The sequence below is a fragment of the Terrapene carolina genome, unplaced genomic scaffold (assembly GCF_002925995.2).
Source record: "Terrapene carolina triunguis isolate 2854851 unplaced genomic scaffold, T_m_triunguis-2.0 Scaffold130, whole genome shotgun sequence".
Lineage (NCBI taxonomy): Eukaryota > Metazoa > Chordata > Testudines > Emydidae > Terrapene > Terrapene triunguis.
The window spans coordinates 30,300,450-30,326,809 of NW_020664481.1; the positions used below are offsets into that span (position 1 = coordinate 30,300,450).

General features: G+C 39.0%; 1 protein-coding gene across 1 annotated transcript in view; it reads left to right on the forward strand.

Annotated features, from left to right (window-relative positions):
* BRD7 (bromodomain containing 7) overlaps positions 1 to 26,360 on the forward strand; it is a 35,348-nt gene that overhangs the window by 426 nt on the left and 8,562 nt on the right. The window contains exons 2-12 of the mRNA XM_024209204.3: positions 1,121 to 1,329; positions 6,575 to 6,704; positions 7,135 to 7,192; positions 8,232 to 8,376; positions 10,928 to 11,038; positions 15,940 to 16,124; positions 17,767 to 17,890; positions 18,920 to 18,995; positions 20,116 to 20,223; positions 22,039 to 22,171; positions 24,131 to 24,242. Coding sequence (XP_024064972.1) covers positions 1,121 to 1,329; positions 6,575 to 6,704; positions 7,135 to 7,192; positions 8,232 to 8,376; positions 10,928 to 11,038; positions 15,940 to 16,124; positions 17,767 to 17,890; positions 18,920 to 18,995; positions 20,116 to 20,223; positions 22,039 to 22,171; positions 24,131 to 24,242 — 1,391 coding nt within the window. The remainder of the gene's footprint in view (positions 1 to 1,120; positions 1,330 to 6,574; positions 6,705 to 7,134; positions 7,193 to 8,231; positions 8,377 to 10,927; positions 11,039 to 15,939; positions 16,125 to 17,766; positions 17,891 to 18,919; positions 18,996 to 20,115; positions 20,224 to 22,038; positions 22,172 to 24,130; positions 24,243 to 26,360) is intronic.

Below are 26,360 nucleotides of genomic sequence, written 5' to 3' on the forward strand. Positions count from 1 at the left end.
GTCATACAGTGGGCATTGAATTGGGACAATACAAAAACTTTCTTCCATTGACCTAGTTAGTGCTGCTTGGGGAGGTGGATTACCTACACCAGCGAGAGAACCCTCTCCCTCCCCCCCCTTTCCCCATTGGTGTAGGTTGTGTCTGTGCCTAAGCACTACAGTGGTAGGTAATGTCTCTGCTGAAGCAGCGGCATCACTGTAGCACACACCTACACCACACTTTCATCAGTAAAACTTTTGTCAGTCAGAGGTGTGAAAAAACACACCCCGACCAACAAAAGTTTTACCAACGAAAAGACGCTCTCCCTCCAACAAAGCTACTAACCCTCGTTGCGGTTGGTTTTATTTTGTTGTCAGGAGAGCTCTCTCCTGCTGACAAAGAGCGGCTACGGTGCGTACCTTACAGCTGTAGCCGCACTGTGCCACTGTAGGGTTCGCAGTGGAGACATAACCTAAATGTAGACATACCCTTAGTTGTAGAGACTCACAATGAAGAGATAGGAAAGAAAACCACTTGGAAATAAGGTGTGAGAGGTGCCTGACTACTTTTGATCTGGGCCTAAGTGCCTTCACTCTAATTGAAATTGATGGGAGGTCTGCCCTTGGACTTCAGTGGACTTAGACTTAGGACAATGATTCTACTTTAAAACACTGTAGTAAGTTTTATCTGGAACTATTTTTGATTTGGCCTAATTTGTATGAAATGTAACAATTTTAATAAAGACTGGTAGGAGTGCCAGATTTACCAAACCGATCTGATCATCTGTTCCCCGGGATCTAGTTTGCCTTTGTCAGTAACCACACCTAGTGAGTATGGGAAAGGGGAAAACATCCACAATGTCTTAGACACCTGTGCAATACTGGGTGGGGGGGAGGTCATTCCTGGTGTAAACTGATTCTCATAGAAGCCATTGGACATGAGCCTTGATTAGCCTTGGTCCATATACTGAATTTGACAGATTCTAATTGTAATTTCATGTCGATTAATTATAGACTTGTTCAGGAGTAGTTTTGTAATGTCAGAAATAAATATTGGAACACTATGCAAATTGACTAAATAAGAGTATGTTCTCTGTTTTCTATGCTTTAATCATATTTCTCATTTCATTGATGCTTTAAGAATATGTAGAAAAACCCTTAAAGCTGGTACTAAAAGTCGGAGGAAATGAAGTCACTGAACTCTCTACTGGAAGCTCAGGACATGATTCAAGCCTCTACGAAGACAAAACTGAACATGAAAAACACAAAGACAGGAAAAGGAAAAAGAGAAAGAAAGGAGAAAAACAGATTCCTGGAGAGGAAAAAGAAAAAAGAAAGAGAAAAGTAAAGGTAGCTACTGTTACATTATGTACTTTAGTGCTAAAATCTTCACCTTGCCCAAATATCTAAGTCAGTAAGGTGTAAGAGAACAGTTAAATCATGAAATGACTTGCCAGTTTTGGGAGATTTTAGGATCAGGCCCTCTAGATTACTAGCAATTTGGACAAAAGTGAATGTATGCTTCAATCTGAGTAATTTAAATTTCAAAACATTAAAGTTTTGCTGATTTGCCCTCCCACCCCCAAACTAGTTAGATCAGAAGAATATGAGTCTTCGATATATTAAATTATTTTTCTCATAATCATTAAAATATTGTCTAGCATAATAACAATGAAACACAGAATGATTTTTTGTTCACTTCCATTTAATGAGTAAATCCAAAGCAATATAAAGACCTTATTAAACTATACATTTCGTAGACGAGGGAAAATACCATCTCTTCTAGGGGTACTCAGCCTGAAAGGTCAAGTCTTTATGCCTTAAATTTTAAAAAGTTTTTTAGCCCCTATAGTTGTGGACAATATAGAAAATATGAACAGTGTGTAAACTGATAAATTTATGCCTGTCTGAATCTGCCGACAGCCTGAAACAATCACTCTAAGGCCCGGTCTACACTACAGGGTTAGGTCGAATTTAGCCGTGTTAGGTCAATTTAAAAATGACTGCGTCCACACAACCAACCCCCATTCTGTCGACCTAAAGGGCTCTTAAAATTGACTTCTGTACTCCTCCCTGATGAGGGGAGTAGCGCTAAAATCGACCTTGCTGGGTCAAATTTGGGCTAGTGCGGACACAAATTGATGGTATTGGCCTCCAGGAGCTATCCCAGAGTGCTCCATTGTGACCGCTCTGAACAGCACTTTGAACTCCGATGCACTAGCTAGATACACAGAAAAAGCCCTGGGAACTTTTGAATTTCATTTCCTGTTTGGTCAGCATGGCGAACTCAGCAGCACAGGTGACCATCCAGTCCCTCCAGAATCGTAGAGCATAGAATGTTTCTACACTTCCCCTATCATCTCCGTCCCTGAGATTATCGCAGATTAGAAGGCGAAAAAAATGCACTCGCAATGACATGTTTTTCGAGCTCATACAGTCCTCCCGCACTGATAGGGCACAGCTTAATGCATGGAGGCATTTAGTGGCAGAGGCCAGGAAAGTATTAAGTGAGCGCGAAGAGCGGAGGCAGGACGTGATGCTGAGGCTAATGGGGGAGCAAACGGACATGATGAAGCGTCTGTTGGGGGAGCAAACGGACACGATGATGCGTCTGTTGGAGCTGCAGGAAAGCCAACGAGCACAGACCCCCGCTGCATCCACTGTATAACCGCCTACCCTCCTCCCCATGTTCCATAGCCTCCTCCTCCAGACGCCCAAGAACGTGGGGGGGAGACTCTGGCCATCCAGCCACTCCACTCCAGAGGATGGCCCAAGCAACAGAAAGCTGTCATTCAAACAGTTTGATTGCTTATTGTAGCCACACTAAAAATGTGGCCTTGTCCTTCCCTCCTCCCCCACCCCACCTGGGCTACCTTGTCCATTATCTCATTTTTTTTTTTTAATTAATAAAGAAAGAATGCATGGTTTCAAAACAATAGTTACTTTATTTTGAAGGGTGGGAGGGTGGTTGGCTTACAGTGAATTAAAATCAACAAAGGGGGCGGGTTTGCATCAAGGAGAAACACACACAGCTGTCACACCGAAGCCTGGCCAGTCATGAAACTGGTTTTCAAAGCCTCTCTGATGTACAGCGTGCCTTGCTGTGCTCTTCTAATTGCCCTGGTGTCTGGACAAAATCGGATGCCAGGCGATTTGCCTCAATCTCCCACCCCGCCATAAATGTCTCCCCCTTACTCTCACAAATATTATGGAGCACACAGCAAGCAGCAATAACAATGGGAATGTTGGTTGCGCTGAGGTCTGATCAACAGCGCCAGCGAGCTTTTAAAGTCCAAAGGCACATTCTACCACCATTCTGCACTTGCTCAGCCTATAGTTGAACTGCTCCTTACTACTGTCCAGGCTTCATGAGCCATAGGAGCAAGGGATAGACTGGCATAGGTGTGACCGCGTGGTGCTGCCAGCTGGGAGAGCAGCCTGAGGCAGAAGCCTCCAGCTCGCATGATATTCCAGGTAGGACTGAATCTCCATGATATGAAACTTAAAGAAGAGGAAGAGAGCAGAGTTGCAGGGGAAGCGGTGGAGCCGTACACCATGCCCTGGTGGTTGCTAGGAGCCGGGCAGGGAAGACGTTTCCAGAACCCCCGGCCAAGCTACATGTCAGACGAGGACGGGTACCAGTCCTACTGCACCGTCTGCTGCGAAGGCAAGGAGCTGCTGCTGTGTAGCAATGCCAGCTGCTGCAGGTGTTTCTGTGTGAAATGCTTGGAGGTCCTGGTAGAGCAAGGTACCTCAGCCAAGGCAAAAGAGCAAGAGCCCTGGAGCTGTTACATGTGTCAACCACAGAAATGCTATGGGGTGCTACAGCGCCGACCGGACTGGAATGTACGGCTGCAAGACTTCTTCACCAGGGACAAAGAACAGGAATATGATGCACCTAAAATCTAAAAAGGCCCGCACATTTCCCAGAGTCACTACCCTTGATAACAGAATGTCAATGATTGCATTGGCTACTTGGATCACAGCAGCTCCCACAGTAGACTTGCCCACAACAGCAAAGGTGACGGTGAGCTGAGTGGGCTCCGTGCTTGCCATGGTATGGCGTCTGCATGGGGAAAAAAGGCGTGAAACGATTGCCTGCCGTTGCTTTCGCGGCGGGAGGGGCGACTGACGACGTACCCAAAACCACCCGCGACAATGTTTTTGCCCCATCAGGCATTGGGAGCTTAACCCAGAATTCCAATGGGCGGCAGAGACTGTGGGATAGCTACCCACAGTGCACCGCTCCGTAAGTCGACACTAGCCACGGTAGTGAGGACACACTCCGCCGACTTAATGCGCTTAGTGGGGGCATACGCAATCGACAGTATAAAATCGATTTCTAAAAATCAACCTAATTTCATAGTGTAGACAGAGAAGTGAACTGCATCATTCATCTTAATCAAGACCCTGTCGACTGCAGTTCTGTGGCCACGGAATTTGCCATTTTGTTGCATCCAGGGACCCAATATTTTGTTTTGTCTCTTTGCTCTGCTGGAATCTGCTTATACTTTCCTCTTGCTCTCTAGCTTCCCACTACAGGGGTCAGCTGCCCTATCTGCCATGGTATAGGGCAAGCTGCAATGCTATCCCTTCTCTAGGTCAGTGCTCCATCACAGGTGACAAGCCTCAAGTTTCCATCTCTCTTGGGGTGAAATCATGAGATTCCCCCATTCTTAGATCAGGATTTGAATTCTAGACCCCTGCATATTAACCATGATTACCTCAGCAGGCCCAGCTTAGGTTCAGGACCTGCAGTTCTGCCCTCCGGGGCCTGTGGTCAGTGGTTTATACAGAGTGACCGTACAGTCTTTTCAAAACACAGTATTGTTTAATCTTCCCAGTAAGAATTTACCGTCCCCCGATGTTAGCCACATAGATCCAACTTCTTCATACTCCCTCTGCATATTCTCTTTCTGTGTCCCTGTTGACATCCCCGGACAACTTACCCCCTCCCTGTCTAGAAAATGCTTTAACTGTTTGGTGTCCTTTTGATCTTAGTCCCCCACCCCTGGCAAAATAAGCCTTTTAATCTTTTGGGAGCCAGCTAGGCAATTAATAGCCAATTTATAGTCCAGCCTTTGTTGCCTTGAGGACATTTAGGTAGTTTTCCTCTTAGGTTTCTTTCCTTTAGTCATTGTTTCATTTCCTGCTTGTTTTTCCTACTAACCCATTTTTTACTTAACTCCTTAAACAAAAAAAAAACAACTCCCTTACAGCAATCTGGCAGTCATGTAGCATAGCATATTTAGTGTTCATAAATTAATACAGAGCCCCACATCCTCTTTGTTGTCAAGCATCCTGCCGTGCCGTTTTTGTTAAGTTGGTGGGAGGGATCCTGGCTATAAGGGTAAGGGGCAGTCCACATCTTAGCCCTATTCTTTTGGGTACCAGTAGAGAAACACTTGAGACCCACTGATCTACCTAAATTCTTGAATTATAGAATTTAAGATAAAAATAAAGTAATTTCAACAGAATGAGCTGCAGGTGCTGATGAACTAAATTGAAGATACTTTGCCTCATTGAAGTCCATTTCTTTGACATGATGCAAAGGTGTTCTTTGGTCCTCCATATTAGAGCCCTGTGAGGACTATTCTTTTAATCCTGCTCCTGTCTTACCCTGCAATACCCACTCCCACATTGTTTCTTGCATTTTTATTCTGCTCCCAACCACAAAAATCTTAGATCTCACAAAAGAGAGCCATTTCCCCCATGATGATAAAAAAAAAAAAAAAAAAAAAAAAAAAAAATTCACAAAAAAAAAAAAAAAAAAAAAAAAAAAAAGCCTACAGTTTAATATAAACAGAATTCAGACACAATTTTTATGTGGTAAACCGATGAGAGATTTAGTGTTTTCTCGCAAATTACTGCAGTCTGTGGGGTTTTGTTTTGTGTTTTTGTTCCCCTGCAACAAATTACATTTTACCCACTCATGCTATTATGGCAGGAAGTCTTATGGAACCCACAGAATCCTGGTCCCGCTGAAGGGCTCTACCCCATATCCAAACGTTACTCCAGTTTCACTTTACTCTGACCTTGCACAGGTGATCTGAGGACTGGATTCATAGTATTTATAAAAAGTTAGTTGCCAAACTGTGGAATTCAAATAGACAAGTAACCAGATATGCGTGATTGCACAGGTGATATTGAAATGGAAGCAGATTTAAGGTTGCTGGGGAGTTGAGTGTAACTAATACTCAATTTTCTGGCTTTCTAATGGCTTTTAATGAACTAGTGTGTTGTTTTCCCAAAAGTTTACATGTATTCTTAACATTAATCTTAGCTTTAAAGGTTTGGTTGTTTTTTGTGGGGTTACCCTGGGGAGAATTCTCTGTGTATGAAGTTGCTCCTGTCAGTGTAAAAATCTCAGTTCTATCACAAATACCATGTAAAAAGACTCTTTAAATGATAGAGTAATTCAGATAGCAGAATTACTCTATCTTCCAGTAGGTGGAGACAGTGCCTTTAGAAATGTGAAATCTTGGCATTCCTGTGCTTTGTTTCCTGTCTAAAGTAATCTGAACCAAGCATTAGTTAGCCAGCAATAATGCAGTTTCTACAGCATCACTGAAATTGCTTATCTTTCTCTTTCTAGGAAGATAAAAAGAAGCGAGATCGGGAACATGCTGAAAGCGAGGGAGAAAGAGAACTGAAATGTCAGACTCCTGTGAGACTGGAATTGCCACCAGAGAAACCACTGGCGAGTAGTTTAGCAAAACAAGAAGGTAGAAATCATTAAGAATTAATTGGTTTTGTTGAGATGCTCTAAAAGCTGAAATTGGTTCACTAGTATTTAGCATTAGTGAAGTCCAATTTTCTTGAATTGAGAATGTTTTACCTGTTCTTATCTTCATATCAAACGACTTGACCTTTGATACTACCCAAAAATAGCTGAACTTTGAAATACTGCTACTATGGTGGCGTTTTCAAAATGAGGCTCGTTGCTTGTATACAGGCATCACTACAATGTTTAATAAGGCAAATTAGAAAGGTTACCCCCTACTCTGTTTGCGGTGCATTTAGGGCAGTAAAATTAATATTTGACAGAATGCTCTAATGTACAGCAGTTTTGTAAAATCACATGATAATCTTGGGGTGGGGGGTTTCAATTTTTTTGTAGTTTCCTTTTTCCCCATTTTACTTTTTCCCCCCCAGAAGTGGAACAAACACCACTTCAAGAAGCTTTGAATCAACTCATTAGACAGCTGCAGAGGTGAGTACTTGCTCTATCAGGACTATGAAATGGAAATTCAAAACATTAGTTGCTAAAGGGTATAGTAGCTTTGAAATTTTTTAAGCTATGTGGCCTATTAACAAGCTTGGTCAGTTTTAAAGTGCTTGATAAATATTTTGCCTGGCAGCAGCAGCAGAACTACAAATTGTCAAGCATTCAAATGTCAGCATTTTATTTGCTTTCATTGGCAATTTGTAGGATATTCTATAAAGAAGACATAAATTGACAATGAACCTCTTTTTGTTGGTACCTATGCATTCTAGGGTTACAGCTGCATACAAATCAAAAGTGAGGGGAACTTACAGGGCTATTTTATAAACTTAACTACCAATAGCACAATGTCATAGTGCTTAGTAATTTCTCCTCAGACTTACATTTTCTTTTAATACCTCCAATTATTAAGTTTTAAAGACTATTAAAAGGAAACAGCATGGCAAATATACTGAACTCAACACAAATGTGTCCCTTGTATGTCATAAAATATTTTATTTGCTTTCAGAGAACTGCATGAATTTTTAATTAGCATTCTGTCAAAATTGCAACCTCATTTAACTGAATATGAATTTGTGTAGTCTCTTAATCTTTAAAGTAAAAAGGTAAATGCACATACAAATTAATAACTTTCTAAAGCATACAGTGAGCATCTTTTGAATAAAAGATTCAGATTCTCAGGTGGTGGGGTTTTTTTGGGGGGGGGGGGGGGGGGAGTTACAATTTTGCAGGAAGGACCAAATCAAGCATAAATCCTCTTAATTTAAGCCTTCTCCATCTAACTCTGAATTTGGGAGAGAGGTTCACTGTCTGTGCCTGGCATACAAATATGAAGATGACGGGGTATCAGGTTAAAGAACTAGCTTTGTTAACCACCCTAAATTCTCAGGTTCTCTCCCACTCTTCCAAACTCAGAGTTAGATATACAGTATATCTAACTTAGTCTTCTCTTCTATTTAATTCCAAGTTCAATATGTTTTGTTTTAAAAATAAAATATAAAGAACACATCTTTTCATATCTTAACAGAAAGGATCCAAATGCTTTCTTTTCATTTCCTGTGACTGACTTTATTGCTCCCGGCTATTCCATGATCATTAAACACCCAATGGATTTTAGTACCATGAAAGAGAAGATCAAGAACAATGGCTACCAGTCCATAGAAGAATTAAAGGTGCTTATAAGTTATATTTTTGCTACAGAGAGGGATTAAATGATGACACATGGAGATACGAGCAATTGCATTGTACAGGATTATTCCGTTTTATTCACATTTCCTTAAATGTTCATATTCTATGAATATATGAAATTGGCAGAAATCAGCACATGGCTTTAGCAATATTTTCTGTTGACCTCGCAAACAAGTTCTGAAAATAAAAAAGAAATTACACTTCCTGTTTTCAAAAAATAAACTGGATGGCAAAAACAAATATGTATAGTATTGGTTAGAATAAGATATATAAACAAGTTATATATATTTTAATATGGTATAACTGGAATCCAATTTCATGAATGATTGCCTGTTGGTCTGAGTGGACTTTTTTTCCCTTCTATGTCTACTGCTTGCTTGTAGGATGTAACCCAGTGAAATTTCAGAATTGTGCTAATTGGGTTAATATTTATAGTTCCTCTAGAACCCAAAATATGTAATGTGGTTATAGCCATGTTGGTCCCAGGATATTGGAGAGAGGACGTGAGGTAATATCTTTTATTGGGGAAAGGTAATTCGAGTACCAAAACTGAAGAACTCGTGTGGCTCGAAAGTTTCTCTCTCTCTCTCTCCAACAGAAGTTGCTCCAATAAAAGATATTAAATCACCCACCTTGTCTCAGCCCAAAATATAGTCTTATACCAGGGCTTTGGAGCTGTGCTCCGGCTCCGCTCCAGCTCCAGCTCCAGGCAAAAACCTGCAGCTCCACTCTAAAGCCCTGTTATACTCTTAAACAACACAACGTGCAAGTCAGTAGAAAACCATTCCATTTGATGTCTTTATTTCAGAATAAAACTGCAAAATTTACAATGGACTGCATATAACCAGAAAATGTAAGGATTGAGATGAATGAACTTGTCATCCTTGCCTACCTGTTACCACTCCATCAGATTTCCAACTCCCCTCCCCACCCCACCCCCGAAATGGCAAGTCTTTAAAAGAAAAACATAATACACATATGGCCCTTTTACTGCTGTTTTCTGTCTGACAAGTACAACTGTATGATCTCCAGGGAAAGCTGTCTATGCCTGGCATTGCCTTTACCTTCCCATTAATAATAAAGAGGTAGTCAAATGTCTGTCAAATTGCTTTGGCCTCAAGAACAAAGCTGTCATCTCAAGAAGAGATGAGCTCCAATCTGCAGGCCTTTGAAGATGTCTAGTGAGTTAGGGAAGAACCTGCCCTTTTGCTGCTATATATGGGGAACTCGTGCTAAGTGGAATTCACTGTTATCAAGAAATTGGTTAAATGCTACTTCTGACAGTCCATGTTAAACTCGGGGGTCACATTGACATACTGATATTTCATGGCTTCTCAGAGTAAATTGGGCATTTGTAAATGTCCCAGAATAATCGCTTGTGGGACATAGGATCACCCCCAAAGAACATCAATGATCCAAAACACCTGGGACAGATAACAGCCATAACTCTGACATAACTGGGGTGAATAAAGTTGAACCCACCTCTAGGGAAGGGGTTGCAGTGCTATGATGTCTCTTCAGGGCTCCTGTTCCTGCCAAAGAGGATTTCCTCTGAAGAAGCATAATTAGTTTCCAGGAGCCAAAAGTCATAGAAGCTAAATTTGACAAAACTGAGCCCTCAGGGCATGATCGTGTATTCCGTGCACACCAAAACTCCCAGCAGTTTAGGGTGAATGAGGAATGCGAGCTTGGGTTCCAAAACTCTGAGCTACGTGTCACCTTTAAGATCTGCTAACTTTCTAGTTTGTGCCCCTTTCCTGGAAAACTTTGAGGCTATAAAACATCTTTTATTCATCAGGATGTGGAAACAATATAGGCAGAATCAGTATCACTTTCAATGTAGCATAATATGTTTTACTTTTGTAATGGCCCAGAATACCAAAGCAATCTCTTTAATAAACAAACACTTTGCTCACTGGTAAGAAGAAATACTCTGTAGCCCTTCACCTGCCTGACTGAGTTTAAATGGGGCCCTCAATTGCAATTTCTGACTATAACATGTTTGCAATTTGTGCAGCTAATATCTGGATTACTGTTAACTTTTAATTTTTTTTCCAAATATATGTTCTCACTCAGAGCTTTGAAGCTGAAGAAAACATTCCTTTGTTGTTTCAGCTGCTTCAGATTAGTCTGGCACACAGATCTACAGAATCTATTTCTCCCTGCCTTTCTGGGTTCTTCGCCTTTCACACATAACTGCACTGATTCATAGTGGAAGATATTTTGTGCCAAAACTTCAGTTTTCTTTTCAACTTTGACATTCTGTGTAGATGGTTGAATGGGAGATCTAGCACATCTACGTAGAGGAAGTCTAACATAGTTCATCCTTTCTGTTAGACAGTCTATTATATAAGGGTAGAGGTATTTTTAATATTTAATTACTTAAACATCTTTGAAATTGCAACAGGCTTTTTTTGAAGCTGTTTGTTTGTTACCTTCAGCTCAAGACACCACTTGTATTGCAGCCAATTATTTTAGCATCCTGTATGATCTAACTTAACTCTCATTCAAAATTCATTAATTTTTTTTGTACAGGACAACTTCAGATTGATGTGCACTAATGCCATGATCTACAACAAACCAGAGACTATTTATTATAAAGCTGCAAAGAAACTACTGCACTCAGGGATGAAAATACTTAGCCAGGTAATGAAAAATTTAAATAACAAAATTTTGTTTAATTTGGATTTTTTGTCTTTAATTGAGAAACAACAAGCTGCACTCAATCTGATTTATTTGGTTTTTCGTATAATAAATGAGTAACATTAAGGAGTAGTAGACCTGGGTTCTATTTCTGGTTTATTACTGACCTGTCTTCACATGTGTAAAGTGGTGAAACTATACTTACCATCTTTTATAAAGCACATTGAGATATATGGATGTTAAGTGCATTGAAAGAGTGAAGGTTTTTTTGTACTTTAACAGTTGCATGAACATCCTCAAACTTTCTTTTCAAGATGGACTAGAATAATATTGTAAAGGGGTGCAAGGTTTGTCATTTGGGGCCTGATACAGTGCGGAAGGAACCATAGTATTTCTTTGACATATTTTCTTCATTATAACTTTTTAGTGAAAACGGTTTACTATTCTCTTATAAGCCACTCCAATTGTAGGGAATTTGTATATGGAACACAAATACTAAATACTGGAAAAATGTTGATTTCATTGGTCAGAACTTAGTGAGAAGGCTTGCTTTTGCTGTGAAATATATGGGATCCATTTTCTTTGTTTAAGGCCAGAAAGGACTATAACATCATTTAATCTGATCTTCTGTGTATCACAGGCCATTACGTTTCACCGGGTTATTCCTGTATTGAGCCCAATAACTTATGTTTGACTAAAGCATAACTTCCAGAAAGGCATCCAGTCTTGATTTGAAGACTCCAAGAGATGGAAAATCCAACATTCTCCTGGGTAGTTTGTTCCAGTATCAATCACCCCCACTGTTAAAAATTTGTGCCTTATTTCCAATTTAAATTTGTCTGGCTTCAGCTTCCTGCCACTAGTTTTTGTTGTGCTTTCTCCACGAGCCCTTAGTACTCAGTGTTTTCTCCCTGGGAAAGTACTTCTACACTATAACCAAGTCACCTTTTTTTTTTTTTTTTTTTTTTTTTTTTAAAAAGGTAAACAGATTGAGCTTTTCAAGTCTCACTATTAGGCATTTTCTCCAGCTCTCGAATCATTTTTGTGGCTCTCTTCTTTACCTTCTTCATTTTTTCAACATCCTTTTTAAAACGGGGAAACCAGAAGTGTATAGTATTCTAGTATCAATCTCAGCAGTACCAATACAGAGGTAAAGTTACCTCCTAATCCCCTGTTTATACTTCTGTATTACATATAATAAAGGACAAAGTGCATTGCATATAGAATAGTTAGGAAAAGCTATGTTGCTTTGTATCTACTTCACTTTTATATTTAGAAGAATACAGAGTTCCCAAAGCTACCAAAAGCTATTTACCACTGTAAAAGAGGGATGAAAAATTTTAAACACTCTGAAACCATTTGTGCTGAGATACTGCTTGTCCCTTCTAATTTACAATGGGCATTAATTCGACAAGTGCACTATCTTTTTCATAAAAAAATAAATATCAACCCATTAACTTGAACTTGATACATATTAAAGGAGAGAATTCCTTATTTACAGCAGGGGGCGCTCTACATGTATTTGATTTTTAACTATTGATAATATTTCATACTCCGTTTTCTACAGTACATGGGATCTTGCAGTTACTCTAGCTACAGTGTTGCCCTTCCTCCGTTAGATCTCATGTCAGCAACCAAAATAGCACTTTGGTACATTTGCTGTTTACATATAAAGGTGACCACAAAAGGAAATCAGTTAGAATCACGCAGGTTCTCCTCTGTAGCCTTTCAATGTAAAATGCTATTCGCTTCTTTCAAAAAAGGGGGGAATAAAGAGCAAAAGTGAGATAAGACAGGAAGACAACAAGCAGCATGAAAGGAGAGAAATTCAGACACTACTGGGTAGGATATGGAGGCGGAGAAAGGATGTCAAACAGCATCATTAGTGATGGTAACATATCCCTTTTAACCAATAATTTTGTGGGAGACAAGATGAGAGAGCTAGAAATAATGTTTTTCACAGGATCCAGTGAAACAATTTGAAATTTCTGCAGATTGCTCTAAACCAGGTCCTCAAACTTCATTGCACTGCGACCCCCTTCTGACAACAAAAATTACTACACGACCCCAGGAGAGGGGACCGAAGCCTGACCCTGCCTGAGCCCCACTGCCCTGGGTGAGGAGGCCAAAGCCCAAGGGCTTCAGCCCCAGGCAGGGGGCCTGTAACCTGAGCCTCGCTTCCCAGGGCTGAAGCACTCAGGCTTCGGCTCCAAGCAGTGGAGCTCGGGCTTCGGCTCTGGCCCCGAACCCCAGCAAGTCTAAGCCAGCCCTGGCGACCCTATTAAAATGGGATCACGACCCACTTTGGAGTTCCAACCCACAGCTTGAGAACCGCTGCTCTAAACAAAATTTTGAGATGTAAGAAGCAAAATAAACTTTAAAAAAAACTTTCCATTGTTCCTTCCCCAAAACATCCCTACCCTGATATTTCCTTGTACCATTTGCACTCAGACCACATACCCTTTGCTAAAATCTTGGGGAGGGGAAGAGTTGACATTACAATATAAACACACCCTTTAACTTATAAATAGGAAGGAGGAGTTGCTTTTTTTGCACCCTTGTCACTAGGAGCTATGAAAAATTAAGACATTAAATCCAGTATCAGATACATTAGAGATGGATCAGATGGTATGTGCCTTAAATATAGGAGTACAGAAATCTGTACTGATATAAATTAAAGTAGTCTACATAGAACATTAATAATAGTATAACCTTTGTGCTTTCAGTTTAGTATTAGATCATTTTAGTGCTTTACAAATTGTAGGTATCTAAAGTAAGTTTTGTTTTACAGTGGTGCCTATGGGTTCCACACTAGACCAGAGAACCATTCTGCTGGATTCTTTACAAACACAAAATAACAGTCCTTGTCCTAAAGAGTCTACAGTCTAATAGACAAAATAAACCAAGGGTGGGATAGGAGACAATGGCACAAAGCGGTGATGTTATTTGCCTGAGGTCACACCAGGTCAGTGGTAGGTTTCCTGAGTCTTAGTCTAGTGCCCTATCCACTGGATAACATTGCTTCTTAAAGGAATAGTGATAGAAAAATTCGACTTTGAGATTTTCTTAAATATAAACTGATTAAAACCTGTTTTATGGTACATCTGTTAAGTCACTACATTTGTTTTGCTCTGAACAAACTATGATTTTGGGGGGAGGGATAGCTCTGTGGTTTGAGCATTGGCCTGCTAAACCCAGGGTTGTGAGTTCAATCCTTGAGGGGGCCATTTAGGGATCTGGGGCAAAAATCTGTCTGGGGATTAGTCCTGCTTTGAGCAGGGGGTTGGACTACATGACCTCCTGAGGTCCCTTCCAACCTAGATAGTCTATGATTTCCAGTATACAGCAACAAAAAGTTTAAAGATGAGAAACAAACAAAAGTCAGGAAATTCAACACCTTTATGCAATCTTTTTCTTTCTGTGGCTGATTCTACTCTCTTCGTTGTTTTCAATTTTTTAATTTAATAACGCTGTCAATTATTTTCTTGCGCAAGAGCCCGACCCTTCCTGCATTACTTTGTTTTCTCCTTCTTGACCCTGCTCGGGAAGGATTCATCAGCTTACTTAAAATTTAAAAAGAAAAATTGCTCTGTTCTTGTTGCAGCTCTTAGCAATGAGAGGGAAATAGAAACATCAAAATGTGTCACTGCTAAAAATCCCCTTTCCCTTTGTCTACAAAACCCAGCTGTTATACTCAAGCTATAGTGACATAACTGCACAATGTGCATTTTATTGCTTTAATGTTCACCTTGGAGATTGGGAGAGTGTTCCACACTCCCATAAATAGTTGGGTGGGGAGAGTGGAATCATTTTATTTTTCTGAAGGCTGTAACAGTTCCTGGTTGGTTTCTTGGATGGAACTAATAAAAATATGCTACTTTATAACAAAACATAAAATTACATATAAGAACATCCTCTACATGTTCAGGAGTTCATTAAACAGCAGCTTCGTCACTGTGTTTTCTTTCATAAATTCCTGCAAAATTAACTTGTTTAAAAAAATAAAAATAAACACATCCTGCTTTTGATTCATATGCAAAAGGTTAAGCTATGTTTAAGATGGTTTCTCCATGCTGAACTAAGCTGACAGTTTATTTTAATGATGCACGGGATGTTTAATGTCTTAGGCCTTGTCTACACTTAAAAGGGTTTGTGAGTATAGATATATTAGAAGAGCTGTATAGTCACGCCTATCGTCCCAAAATGGAGACACAGAACTCTTACTTCAATAGTTTAAACCAGTTCCCCACTCAGAATAAGCTATATCAGCAAAATGACTTCTTTATAACTGCGTTTACCAGCATAGCACAGCTATGTTTGTTAGGGATGGTGGTGGTTTTTTCCCCCCCATATTCCTAACCAACATAACTATGCCAGTAAAACTTTCTAGTGTAGACCTGCTCTTGGCTAGTTGCTAACACTACATAATGATAAGTAAAATAGCACTCTTAACATTGACTATTATTTTAAAGAAACACCTTGACATAAAATGTAACTGGCCACAGGCGTTACTTTGTTATAGCTGATAACTTTTTGTGGCTACTAGAATTGCAGCCATCTGTAAACAGCGATATCACTTAAGTACACATTTCCTCTTGACCCCTTTTTCCATGTTTTTCATTATATGGATCCCATGTAAATTAGTGAAAATGTAATATTTCTCTACTGAATGCTATACTGGAATTGAGTCTCACTCCATTATTTTAAGTATCATGCTTCAGTACTGTTGCCAGATCACCTATTAAACATAGTGTCCATATTAATCTATTGACCATCTAATGACCCAAGTTGTCTTTTCTAGTTGATAGTGTTGAAAGAAAAGCATTTAACTTAAATCTTTGTGAACAAGTTATGAAAGAGTTAATTGTAGCTGTGAAATGAAAACATCCCTTGTATATTTTTAGGAGAGAATACAGAGCCTAAAACAGAGTATAGATTTCATGGCAGACCTGCAGCAGAGCAGAAAGCAAAAAGATAAGATGGAGTTACAGCCAAATGGTGAGGATGACAATCTTCTTGGGAAAGACAAAGAAGAATCTATGGAAGCTGACATCAAAGCATTCAAAACCCCCAACAAGGAGCATAAAAAGTAAAGTATTGTTTAAGTAATGATTTAAAGTTATCCTCTCTAATTCCATTGAAAGAAAGTGCTCTTAGACATCAGTGGACATGGCCTGTTGCATTTCTGGCACTGTTTACGCACCAAGAAACTCTGATTCCTAGACTCCTGGAAATTACTTTTGTTTTTTTCCTCCATTCCTTTTTCTTCTAGCCCTTTCCTTTGGCCAAAATAATAATGAATGTATTTTTTTCATTTTATAAAAGGTCTTCATTTTGCATTATCAGGGTAATTCTGCACCAAGACTAACTCATTTCAAGATTTTTTGTGGGTTTTTTGTGTGTCTGTGTAATTGTTCTCACTTAAGTAATGCCAGTTTGGTGCAAGCTGGCAAATACGACTTTTCAACGTTTTGATGCACTTTACAAAATGTAATCTACTGAGAATTTCAGCTGGCAACTACTAGCTATTTTTGCTGTCAGATATGTCTTAAACGCTGCAGAGAGTGTGTGTAACAGCAGCAGTTCTGCTATATTGAAATATCCTCAAATACTTCAAAATATTTGCCAAGCAGTGGCTTCGTTCTTCTGAATGTTGGTACTCAAGAAAATCTTGAAATGAGTTAGTCTTGGTGCAGAATTACCCTGATAATGCAAAATGAAGACCTTTTATAAAATGAAAAAAATACATTCATTATTATTTTGGCCAAAGGAAAGGGTCCGTTTTGACACATTTTCCATCTTGAAAAAATTGAAAAGTTTCAAAATTGTCAAAGTGGCAAAAACACAAAGTGGCCCATTTTGACATTTTCAAAATGAGAAATGTTAGGAGTTTGCTCCAGCAAATCAGAGTTTAAACTGTTGTAATAAATGTACCAAAACTAATCTTTTTAGTTTATGGGAATGCAACTGTAAAACATGGCAATGGCCCAAACTGACAAATGGCCCAAACTGACAAATCTCTAACTGGAGAAACCCATGTGTGAAGACAGCTGTAGAGAGACTAGCACACAGAGAACCAAATTATTTGTATAAGTCCACTCTCTGGCTTATAGATAGAGCTGGGCGGGAAGAAGTATTCCCATCCAGCAAGAATTTGAGATTTCGAAAATTTTCCATCCTGAATCACAACAAAGTCAATCTCAACATTTTTTACAATCCAACAACCTGAAAAAAATTCCATTTTGGATCAATCAAAACATTTTGTTTCAATTCTGACTTTTCTTAACTTTTTTAATATAAATTCAATTTCAGAACAAAGTAATTCAGTCCAAACCAAACTCCTAACATTTCTCATTTTGAAAATGTCAAAATGGGCCACTTTGACAATTTTGAAACTTTTCAATTTTTTCAAGATGGAAAATGTGTCAAAACGGACCCTTTCCTGCAAACAGTTTCAGTTTTGATGTACTGGCTTTTTAAGTGAAAAAACATTTTGGCGAAAAATTACCAACCATCTTTACTTATAGACACAGCTTTCCAATGCATATTTTCTCCTGCTTAAACCTGCTCATACTGAATTCCTTTGTACGTACCAGGTACTTGACATTCTAAACCGATGGTGTAATAGTCTGACACATGAGACTCACTCCATTGAACCTTTGCCAATACTTGTGATTCAGTGACTTTGCTAGTTTAAGGCAGATAATGTGAGAATCTGTCTTTATTTGCAGGAAAGAGAAAGATCTACTTGAAGAAAAATTAAGGAATAACAACTTAGAAAGGGAACAGGAGCAGATTGATCGTATCATTAGAGAATCTGGAGGAAAATTAACAAGAAGACTTGTGAACAGTCAGGTGGATTTGGAAACCAATTTGTTTACTCTTTGGGAAATGCCCATTTAACATCGTGTAGCATTTGAAATTCTGGGTGTAACAATGTTATAATTTACATTGAGTTTTACTCGTGTTTAATCTTGATTCAGATCTAACATTTTAAACACAGGAAGTTGAAAAAAGTACTTTTTAGCTGAATATTTACTGAACTTGAACTAAATAAGATCTCTACTATGGGCCTTTACACTTCTTGACTTCAATTGAAATAAAATTTTGAATGAATTTTAGAGCTCAGTCATGCAATACTGGTAGAAACAGTTTTAATCAAAGATTAAACTTTGAGTCACTTGAAGTTTATAGTAAATTGTACAGTGCAGAACCTCAAAACATTTTAACCCTAGCATGCAAAAAACATTGTTTCAGAATAGTCCATTCTAAAGAAAGACTACTAACTGTATCCAATGATACAGGGATCTTGTGCTGTAGACACTAGACTAACACAAACAGGCCCATTTCCTTTGAGACCAAATATTTGAATGCAGCCTCCTAGATATATTATTCCCTTGTACCTTGTTGATGAAGGAGAAAAACTTTTGCGCTCTACAGAGCTCTTTTTTCAGGTGAATATTAATCATATCTAACACAATAAATCTGTTCAATCTTTCACAACAATAATTTCTATTTGTCCTATTAATAATGAAATTAGAAATGTTCACCAATTGGTAACTGGAGGAATTACAAATTGTAGACTTTTTTTTTAAAAAAGCCTGATGAATTTTGACATTTACCATTTAAATGATTGAATATCCTGGGTTTAGGCCAGCTGTGAAGGTATCAACTGAAGAATAAGCGTAAGAATAGCAAAGCTACTGTAACATTTACGTTTGTGGGTCAAATCTGATCTCTTAATACTCCTCCCTGCATCACTGAAATTTTTCCCTGTAATACCATATAAAACTTTTAAAAACTAAGTTCCTATCAGTTCAGATATTATGAATCCAAAGTTGTTTGTAAAATCAAATGTTTTTAAATAAATTAATTTGATTTCAGTGTGAGTTTGAAAGAAGAAAACCAGATGGTACAACAACACTGGGACTTCTTAATCCATTTGACCCTAATGCAGGAGGTATGTTTGTCTGTTGAGCATGTTAATTATCAATTGCTAGACCCACTCTTGGTGTGTGCTTCAGCTGCCACCAATTAATTTTTATATATATATATATATATGTCTCCATTGGTGTAGAGGAGCTGCAAACCTGCTGAAACAAGCCATTAGGGAATCCTTGGATGTCTACACTACCACAGTAAGTCTACCTATGCTACGCAACTCTAGCTACATGAATAATGTAGCTGGAGTCGACGTACCTTAGGTCAAGTTACCGCAGGGTCTACACCGCGGGGGGTCAACGGGAGAAAATCTTCCGTCGACTTACCTTACTCTTCTCGTTGGGGGTAGAGTACTGGGACTGACTGGAGAGCGATCTGCAGTCGATTTGGCGGGTGGATTGATCTCAGAGCGTCGATCCTCGCTATAGTGAAGACCTGCCCTTAGATGTGCCGTGCCATTCCCCTCCCTGCCATGTGGTTTAGGGAGCATTTCCAGCTAAAAGGGGGCATGGATCGAGTTTTTGGCTATTCCCAACTTGTGCCAGTGCTGCACTAGTCCCTGACTAGCCCCAGAACGGGAGGAAGTATAAAGATGACACAAAGCTGTCCCTTCCCCTCCCCTGGTTTCTGCACCAAGCAGAACTTGTCAAGAATGAAGAATTGGGGTCCAAGTTCTGTTACATTCCATGTGAATTCTTCTTTTACATTATCTCAGATAGTGTAGCGTGGGGAGGAGGGAAAGAACTTTATATTAGCAATGAATTTTCCATGGAAGGTGGTGGTAATTGTTTACCCAGTAACTCTTTCTAGTATTACTGGTAAATATATTTATGTTTGTTTAAACATATTTGACATTAAATACATAATCAGAGACTGGTCTTATTTGGGTCTGTCTTACTTAAATTTTTGCAGTGGTGTATCACTCAAACAGGGAGCTAATGCAATTTTGAGAATTCCCTCTCCTCCCCCCCCCCCCCCCCAAATCAGGTGATCTATATAGTTTGAACTTAAATCTTTGGAAATTGCAGACTGACAGAATTTGTGCACTGAACTCCCATATTAAGTTGGACATTTTGCATCTGTTTAATGTTGTTAACTATTCCTTGGTGACTTCTGCCTTGTGATGTGCTGTATTGTAGAACCAGGTTACAGCCCTGTGAAGTTAGGTATGACAGCTGGAAGACTACAGTCAGGAGTTAATACTTTACAGGGGTTCAAGGAAGACAAAAGGAACAAAGTTACTCCAGGTGAATGCTACATATTTTCTTTAAACCTTTATTCTCTTAAAAACAGCAGTAGCTCATCTAAGCTAGGTATTTAAACCTCACGACAGCCAACCAAACAGCTTGGAACTGGGTTTTATGCAGCTGTTAGAGCTAAATCATAGTATTCTCAATTGTTCTTTGAAGCAGAATATTACATATCCTCTTCATATATTATTATCTATCAAATAACTACTTAAGCAGATCTAAAATATTTTCTAAACTGCACATGCAAAAATGTACATACTTACATGCACAGATGCAAATGATCAGGTCGGCACAGTTGTTCCTTTCCATGTGTACTGGATGTATTGATTGATCACGGGACTATGAGCCGCCAATGTGATGTGGCTGTGAAAAAGGCTAATGCAGTCCTAGCATGCATCAGGCAAGGTATTTCCGTTAGAGATAGGAAAGTGTTAGTACCATTATACAAGGCACCGGTGAGACCTCATGTGGAATACTGTGTGCAGTTCTGGTCTCCCATTTTTAAGAAAGATGAATTTAAACTGGAACAGGTGCAGAGAAGGGCTACTAGAATGATCCAAGGAATGGAAAACCTACCTTAGGCGACTCAAAGAGCTTGGCTTGTTTAGCTTAACCAAACAGAGGCTGAGGTGAGATTTTTTTTTTTTTTTTTTTTTTAGTTAATTTTTTTTTTTAGAGAGAACAATCATATTAGACGGATAAATGCCAGAGAGGGAGAGAAGTTATTTAAGTTAAGCACCAGTGTGGACACAAGAACAAATGGATATAAACTAGCCATCAACAAGTTTAGACTTGAAATTAGGTGAAGGTTTCTAACCATCAGAGGAGTGAAGTTCTGGAACAGCCTTCCAAAGGGAGCAATGGGGCAAAAACCTAACTTGTTTCAAGACTGAGCTTGATAAGTTTATGGAGGGGATGGTATGATGGGACTGCCTACAGTGGCATGTAGCTGATCTGCAACTAATAGCAGCAAATATCTCCAGCGGTCAGTAATGGAACACTAGATGGGGAGGGCTCTGAGTTACTACAACAAATTCTTTCCCAGGTGTCTGGCTGGTGGGTTTTGCCCACATGCTCAGAGTCTAACTGATCACCATATTTGAGGTTGGGAAGGAATTTTCCTCTGGATCAGATTGGAAGAAACCTTGGGGTTTTTCACCTTCCTCTACAGCATGGGGCATGGGTCACTTGCAAGTGTAAATGGTGGATTCTCTCTAACTTGAAGTCTTTAAACCATGATGTGAGGACTTCAGTAACTCAGCCAGAGGTTACGGGTCTATTACAGGAGTGGGAGGGTAAGGTTCTGTGGCCTCCAGTATACACAAGGTCAGACTAGATGATCATGATGGTCCCTTCTGGCCTTAAAGTCTACGTGGAAATACAGATTTGTGTACACTCAGTGATGGCATGCATATTTACATCATGCTTTTAAAATCATGCCCTTAATGTTTGGGGAATTCAGCTTTATGTAGGGACTATATCACATAGAAGCCAAATAACTTCTACAAAGCGAAGAAATGGGATGGAAAATCCCTTTTAAGTCATCTAGTCTGTATCCCTGCCAGTGCAGGACTGTACTTCTGTATATTTTCTAGTGCTTTAACCAGATATAGTTGATAGAATGTTTGTATGTAAGAAACTCTTGGAATTAAATTGATACAACAAATTAGTAAAAACTTGTAAGAAATGCATTGCTTAAAGGTTCCCTGTTTGGGACAACTTTACAACACTGAATGTTACTCCTAAATGTTAGAATCTGATATTGTGCATATGTAAGATAAGACTAATTAGTGATTTTGTATTATTCAACAGTGGTATACTTGAATTATGGGCCCTACAGTTCCTATGCTCCAGCCTATGATTCCACATTTGCAAACATCAGCAAGGATGATTCTGACTTAATCTATTCAACGTACGGGGAAGATTCTAATCCAGAGTGTTTCAGGTAAGTAACAAAGAGCTGTATTCCAATTTGACAATTACTGAAGTTATCTTGAGAGTAAGTAGAGTTTGTATAGACTTTGTTAAAGATTGTTTATCGTACCCTATGCATATCTAGGAAAAAATAAATATACCTGTTTCCGGGGGTGAAAGTAATAATAAATTCTTACCAGTTCCGGGGGCTGGGCCTCAGGCGGAAGGGGCGAGCCTGGGGGGGGGTCAGCCTCCCCCAGCCAGCCCATCCACGCTGCTGCCTTGCCCCCGGCGGCGATTTAAAAGGTCCGCTGATGGGAGGCGAAAGGCAGTGCTTTAACATGGGCTGCGTACGGGCCGGTACGGGCTTCTTACTGGTATGCCGTACCGCCTCACTTTCACCCCTGCCTATTTCCCTACCAGTAGCAGTTGCAGCACCTAATCCTATTTGTCTTGTACTCATTAGATAATGTTCAGTTTTTCCTCAAAGCAGAATTTTCCTTTGTGATGAAGAGATCCCATTTCATCTAGTATGCTTACCTTTAGAAGTAAGGCAAACTAATCTTAAGTTAAAGTTTCTGAAATAGTTTGAATAAAACAGCTGTGGTAGTCAAATCTTTGTGGTTAAGGCTGTGTCTTGCATATAGAATACAACCAAACAAGATTCTGGTACTTCCTCATAGTCCACCTACTCTACCTTTTAAAATTGGTGCTATTTTAAGACATAGCTCCTTTAATAACAATGTATCTGTGCCATTTGCAAGAGAAGAGCAATCTTAAGGAGTTTGATACTCTTTATGCATGAAGTGCATGAAATCAAAAACTCCATTGCAAAGGTAACACTGACTGATGCTGGAAGACTGTATTTTTCAGGCTCTTCAGACTGCCATAAATTATGATAGTTTTTCACTTGTTTTAACCAGTTCGATTGCTCTGTGCAAATAAATGGGTCATCTTTGTACTGACTTGCTTAGTTGCCATTGCCATAATCCAACAATGTGTAATTCCATAACTACTTTAAAATAAGACAAAACCTTTTCTAACAGCTAATCTTGTTAAATACTTACTAAAGGTATTTTTGCACTTGGATGCAATGGTGATATGCTTGGTAGAAGTCCCTAGATAGTTGCTTAGTGTACAAAGATGTTCATAAAAAATGAAAATCCACTCACCTGCAGTTATTTCACTGGTAAAACCATTGTGTTTTTTAAATCTTAGAAAATGTGCCATCCTGCTTTAATACCGTTCAGAAACTGAAGAATAGTGTTGATGGCTACATATGTTTAGACAGAATACTTTTTATTACTTCTAAGGAACCTGATTTTATTGTGTTAGACATGAGGCGCCTTTACTACTGGTGTCAAATGTCAGTTCATGAACCATGGTGGTAACTATGGGACATCTCAGTGCTACACAAACTTCAGTTTCAAATATAATGTATATAGTGCTTGAAATGATAATGATCAGATTTGTTGTACTGAGCAAAATGGCTGTAACTGAATTGCATCTTTTATAACCACCCTTGATTCTAATGCCTCAAATAAATGCTCATAGGAGTAGTGATACAGTTATGAATACACCTTTGTCTTGATGTGCTTTAGAAGTATTTCCTGAAAGAAAATTAGAAAACTTTCTAATCTTGTTAATACTCCATGATATAGCTCACTTCAAATACCTGAATTGTTTAAAGAAGTGCAATAGCAATAATGAATATCAAACATGCAAAACTGATTGCAGTTTGAGATCTTCCTCCTTAAAGCACTATTCAGTTGCATTTTAGGCTAGTTGGGAATCTAAGTTAGTCCACAGGCTACAAAAGCCTTGGCTATTTAAACAAAAAGTAAACCTGTTAGACTGAATCCCTTGCCAGTCTTCTAATATCAGCATTTTCAAAGTTCAGTATGGTGGTTTGACATACTAACCATTTACAGGGTTTTTTTTTGTCATCTATGCTTGATGTGAAATTGATTTCTTTGTAATTACCTTTCAGTATTCATGATTTTTTGGCAAAGTCTCAAGACTACCCATGTGTAATGGCTGATGGTTTGCTGGATGTTTTAACTAAAGGGGGACATTCTAGATCTCTGAGAGAACTAGAAACGGTAAGAACTGTGATTTGGGAACTTTCTGATGCTTGTTTTATCTCTAGAAAAGAACAAAAATCAAAAGTTCTGAAGCCAGTTGGGCTGATGTGGTTTAGAAACTGGCATTTCTCACTCTTAGCTATGTGTTTTTGAACATGACCCATTTTCCTAGTCTAGACATGTCCTATCACGTTTTAATTAACAGGCATCTACTCTCAAGTCGATGATTGACAAATTAATGGGTTTTGAAATGTGTTAAACCCTGTGTATCCTAACTGTTAAATCATTTCATATACCTCTAGTTATGCCTATGCATTTTTAAACTCTTTGTTATAGAGAATGCTGGGAGGGGGAAAACAGTCAACGTGTAATAGTTGGAGGTATTGTCCAGCAAAGTAACTTAAGTAGGTTGAAGCAGGAAATTGACTGTGCAATTAGACTCATGTTCTGAAGCAAATCTCATCATAACAGTTTGACAACTGGTATGGTTTTCCAGAAGATGGTTGCAGCAAAAAAAGCTGGAAAGAGAGAGAGTAGCAAACACTGACTGCTTTCCAAAGGCAAAAATGCAGTTATGCCATCTTGATTTGCAAAAATTGATTCAGCTTTATGTATTGTTGTACACAGTTAGTAACTTTTATAACCTTATAGCACGTAACTATTACCCAACTTTATATAAAACCACAGGATGGACAGAGTGCACACTGATAAAACATGAGTATAAATTTACACAAGACTTGTCAATTACTTTTTTTTAACAAATAATTCCACAGTGAACAGTTGAAACTCTTCAGGTGAGCATTTTCAAACTTAATTTTTGTAAGTAGTAGTAACTTACCATAAGCAGAATAGTTCCTGAGTTCAGAAGATGGACAGCAAACACAGGTATAGTCTGTTCTGTATGCATAACAACTTCTGAAGAACTGAGCCTGCTAGCTGATGATTAAATATACAATATGGTTCTTGTCTCTTCCCATGATGTTTAGAACTTTAAAATTTGATCATTATGACATATAGAAAAGACATTAGAGGAGTTCTAGATGCTTTCACAACTTACTGGTTCTAGTTTTACTCGTCCCTCTGTCTGTGTGGTTTGATTCATGATACTAAGGTGAACCTGGCTTTATAGAAAGGAAGTACAAAAAGCCAATGACAAACTAAAATTGCTCTTCTGTGAACTATAGCACAAGCAAAACACACTGTATATTTTGCCACTTGTATGCAGTCATTCCAAACACAGTTTTTATACTACAACATCCAATGCAGCGTTAAGTCAGACAGTTACAATAAAAGCCAGGAAATGCAGAAGTGAAGGCTCCAGTAACAATGTTAACTTAGTACAGATGTGCAACTGTTGCTTTGCAAATGGGCAGTTGAATGTATTTAATGTATGTCATAAAACATGCAGGAAGTGCATTCTCCTTTTGTAATGTTGAGCCCTAATGTTGCATTGATGTAACTATTAATTAATTTAAATTCTACTTTTCTAAAGAAAAAAAGATTGTCCTTTCCTTATAATATTTAAATAGTCACAGTTAAGCACAAGCCTCTGAGATGAATGGGAGGGGAGGATTCTTGCCTCTGCTGTTAGTGAATGGCTGGAAACAGTTTTCTGCAGGGTTTAACCAGCCATCATCACAGCTTTATATTATGATGACTGTGTCTTTACAATAGGAAAATATAGGACTAGATCACTGTCCCTTCCATTTCCATAAGCAGGATAATGGATCTGATTGTGGTGCATCCCCAGATCGAATGTAGCTCTTCTGGGGGTATTCAGTTCTGCAGACAGGACAGACTCAGATTGCTGTTCATTCTGGCACTGTACCCTAGAACCAATGGTATTAGCAGAGTCAGGAATTGACCCCAGTGATGGGTTCACCTTCTCTTGATAAAAGGTTGAGGTGGAAATTGAGTGGCATGTCTTTTGTCCCTTATGCTTTTTTTTTTTTTCCTTTCCAGCGTAGGAGACAATTTGGCTCTGTAACAAAGTGAAAACTTGCAAAATGAACCAAGTCCTTTCCCCTCCCTATTGTAATGATCTCTGTCGAGTCTGCCCACAATCTTCTTTTGTCTTTACTGGTAAGGGAGCATAGTATAGATCAGGGGTCGGCAACGTTCGGCACGCGGCTCGCT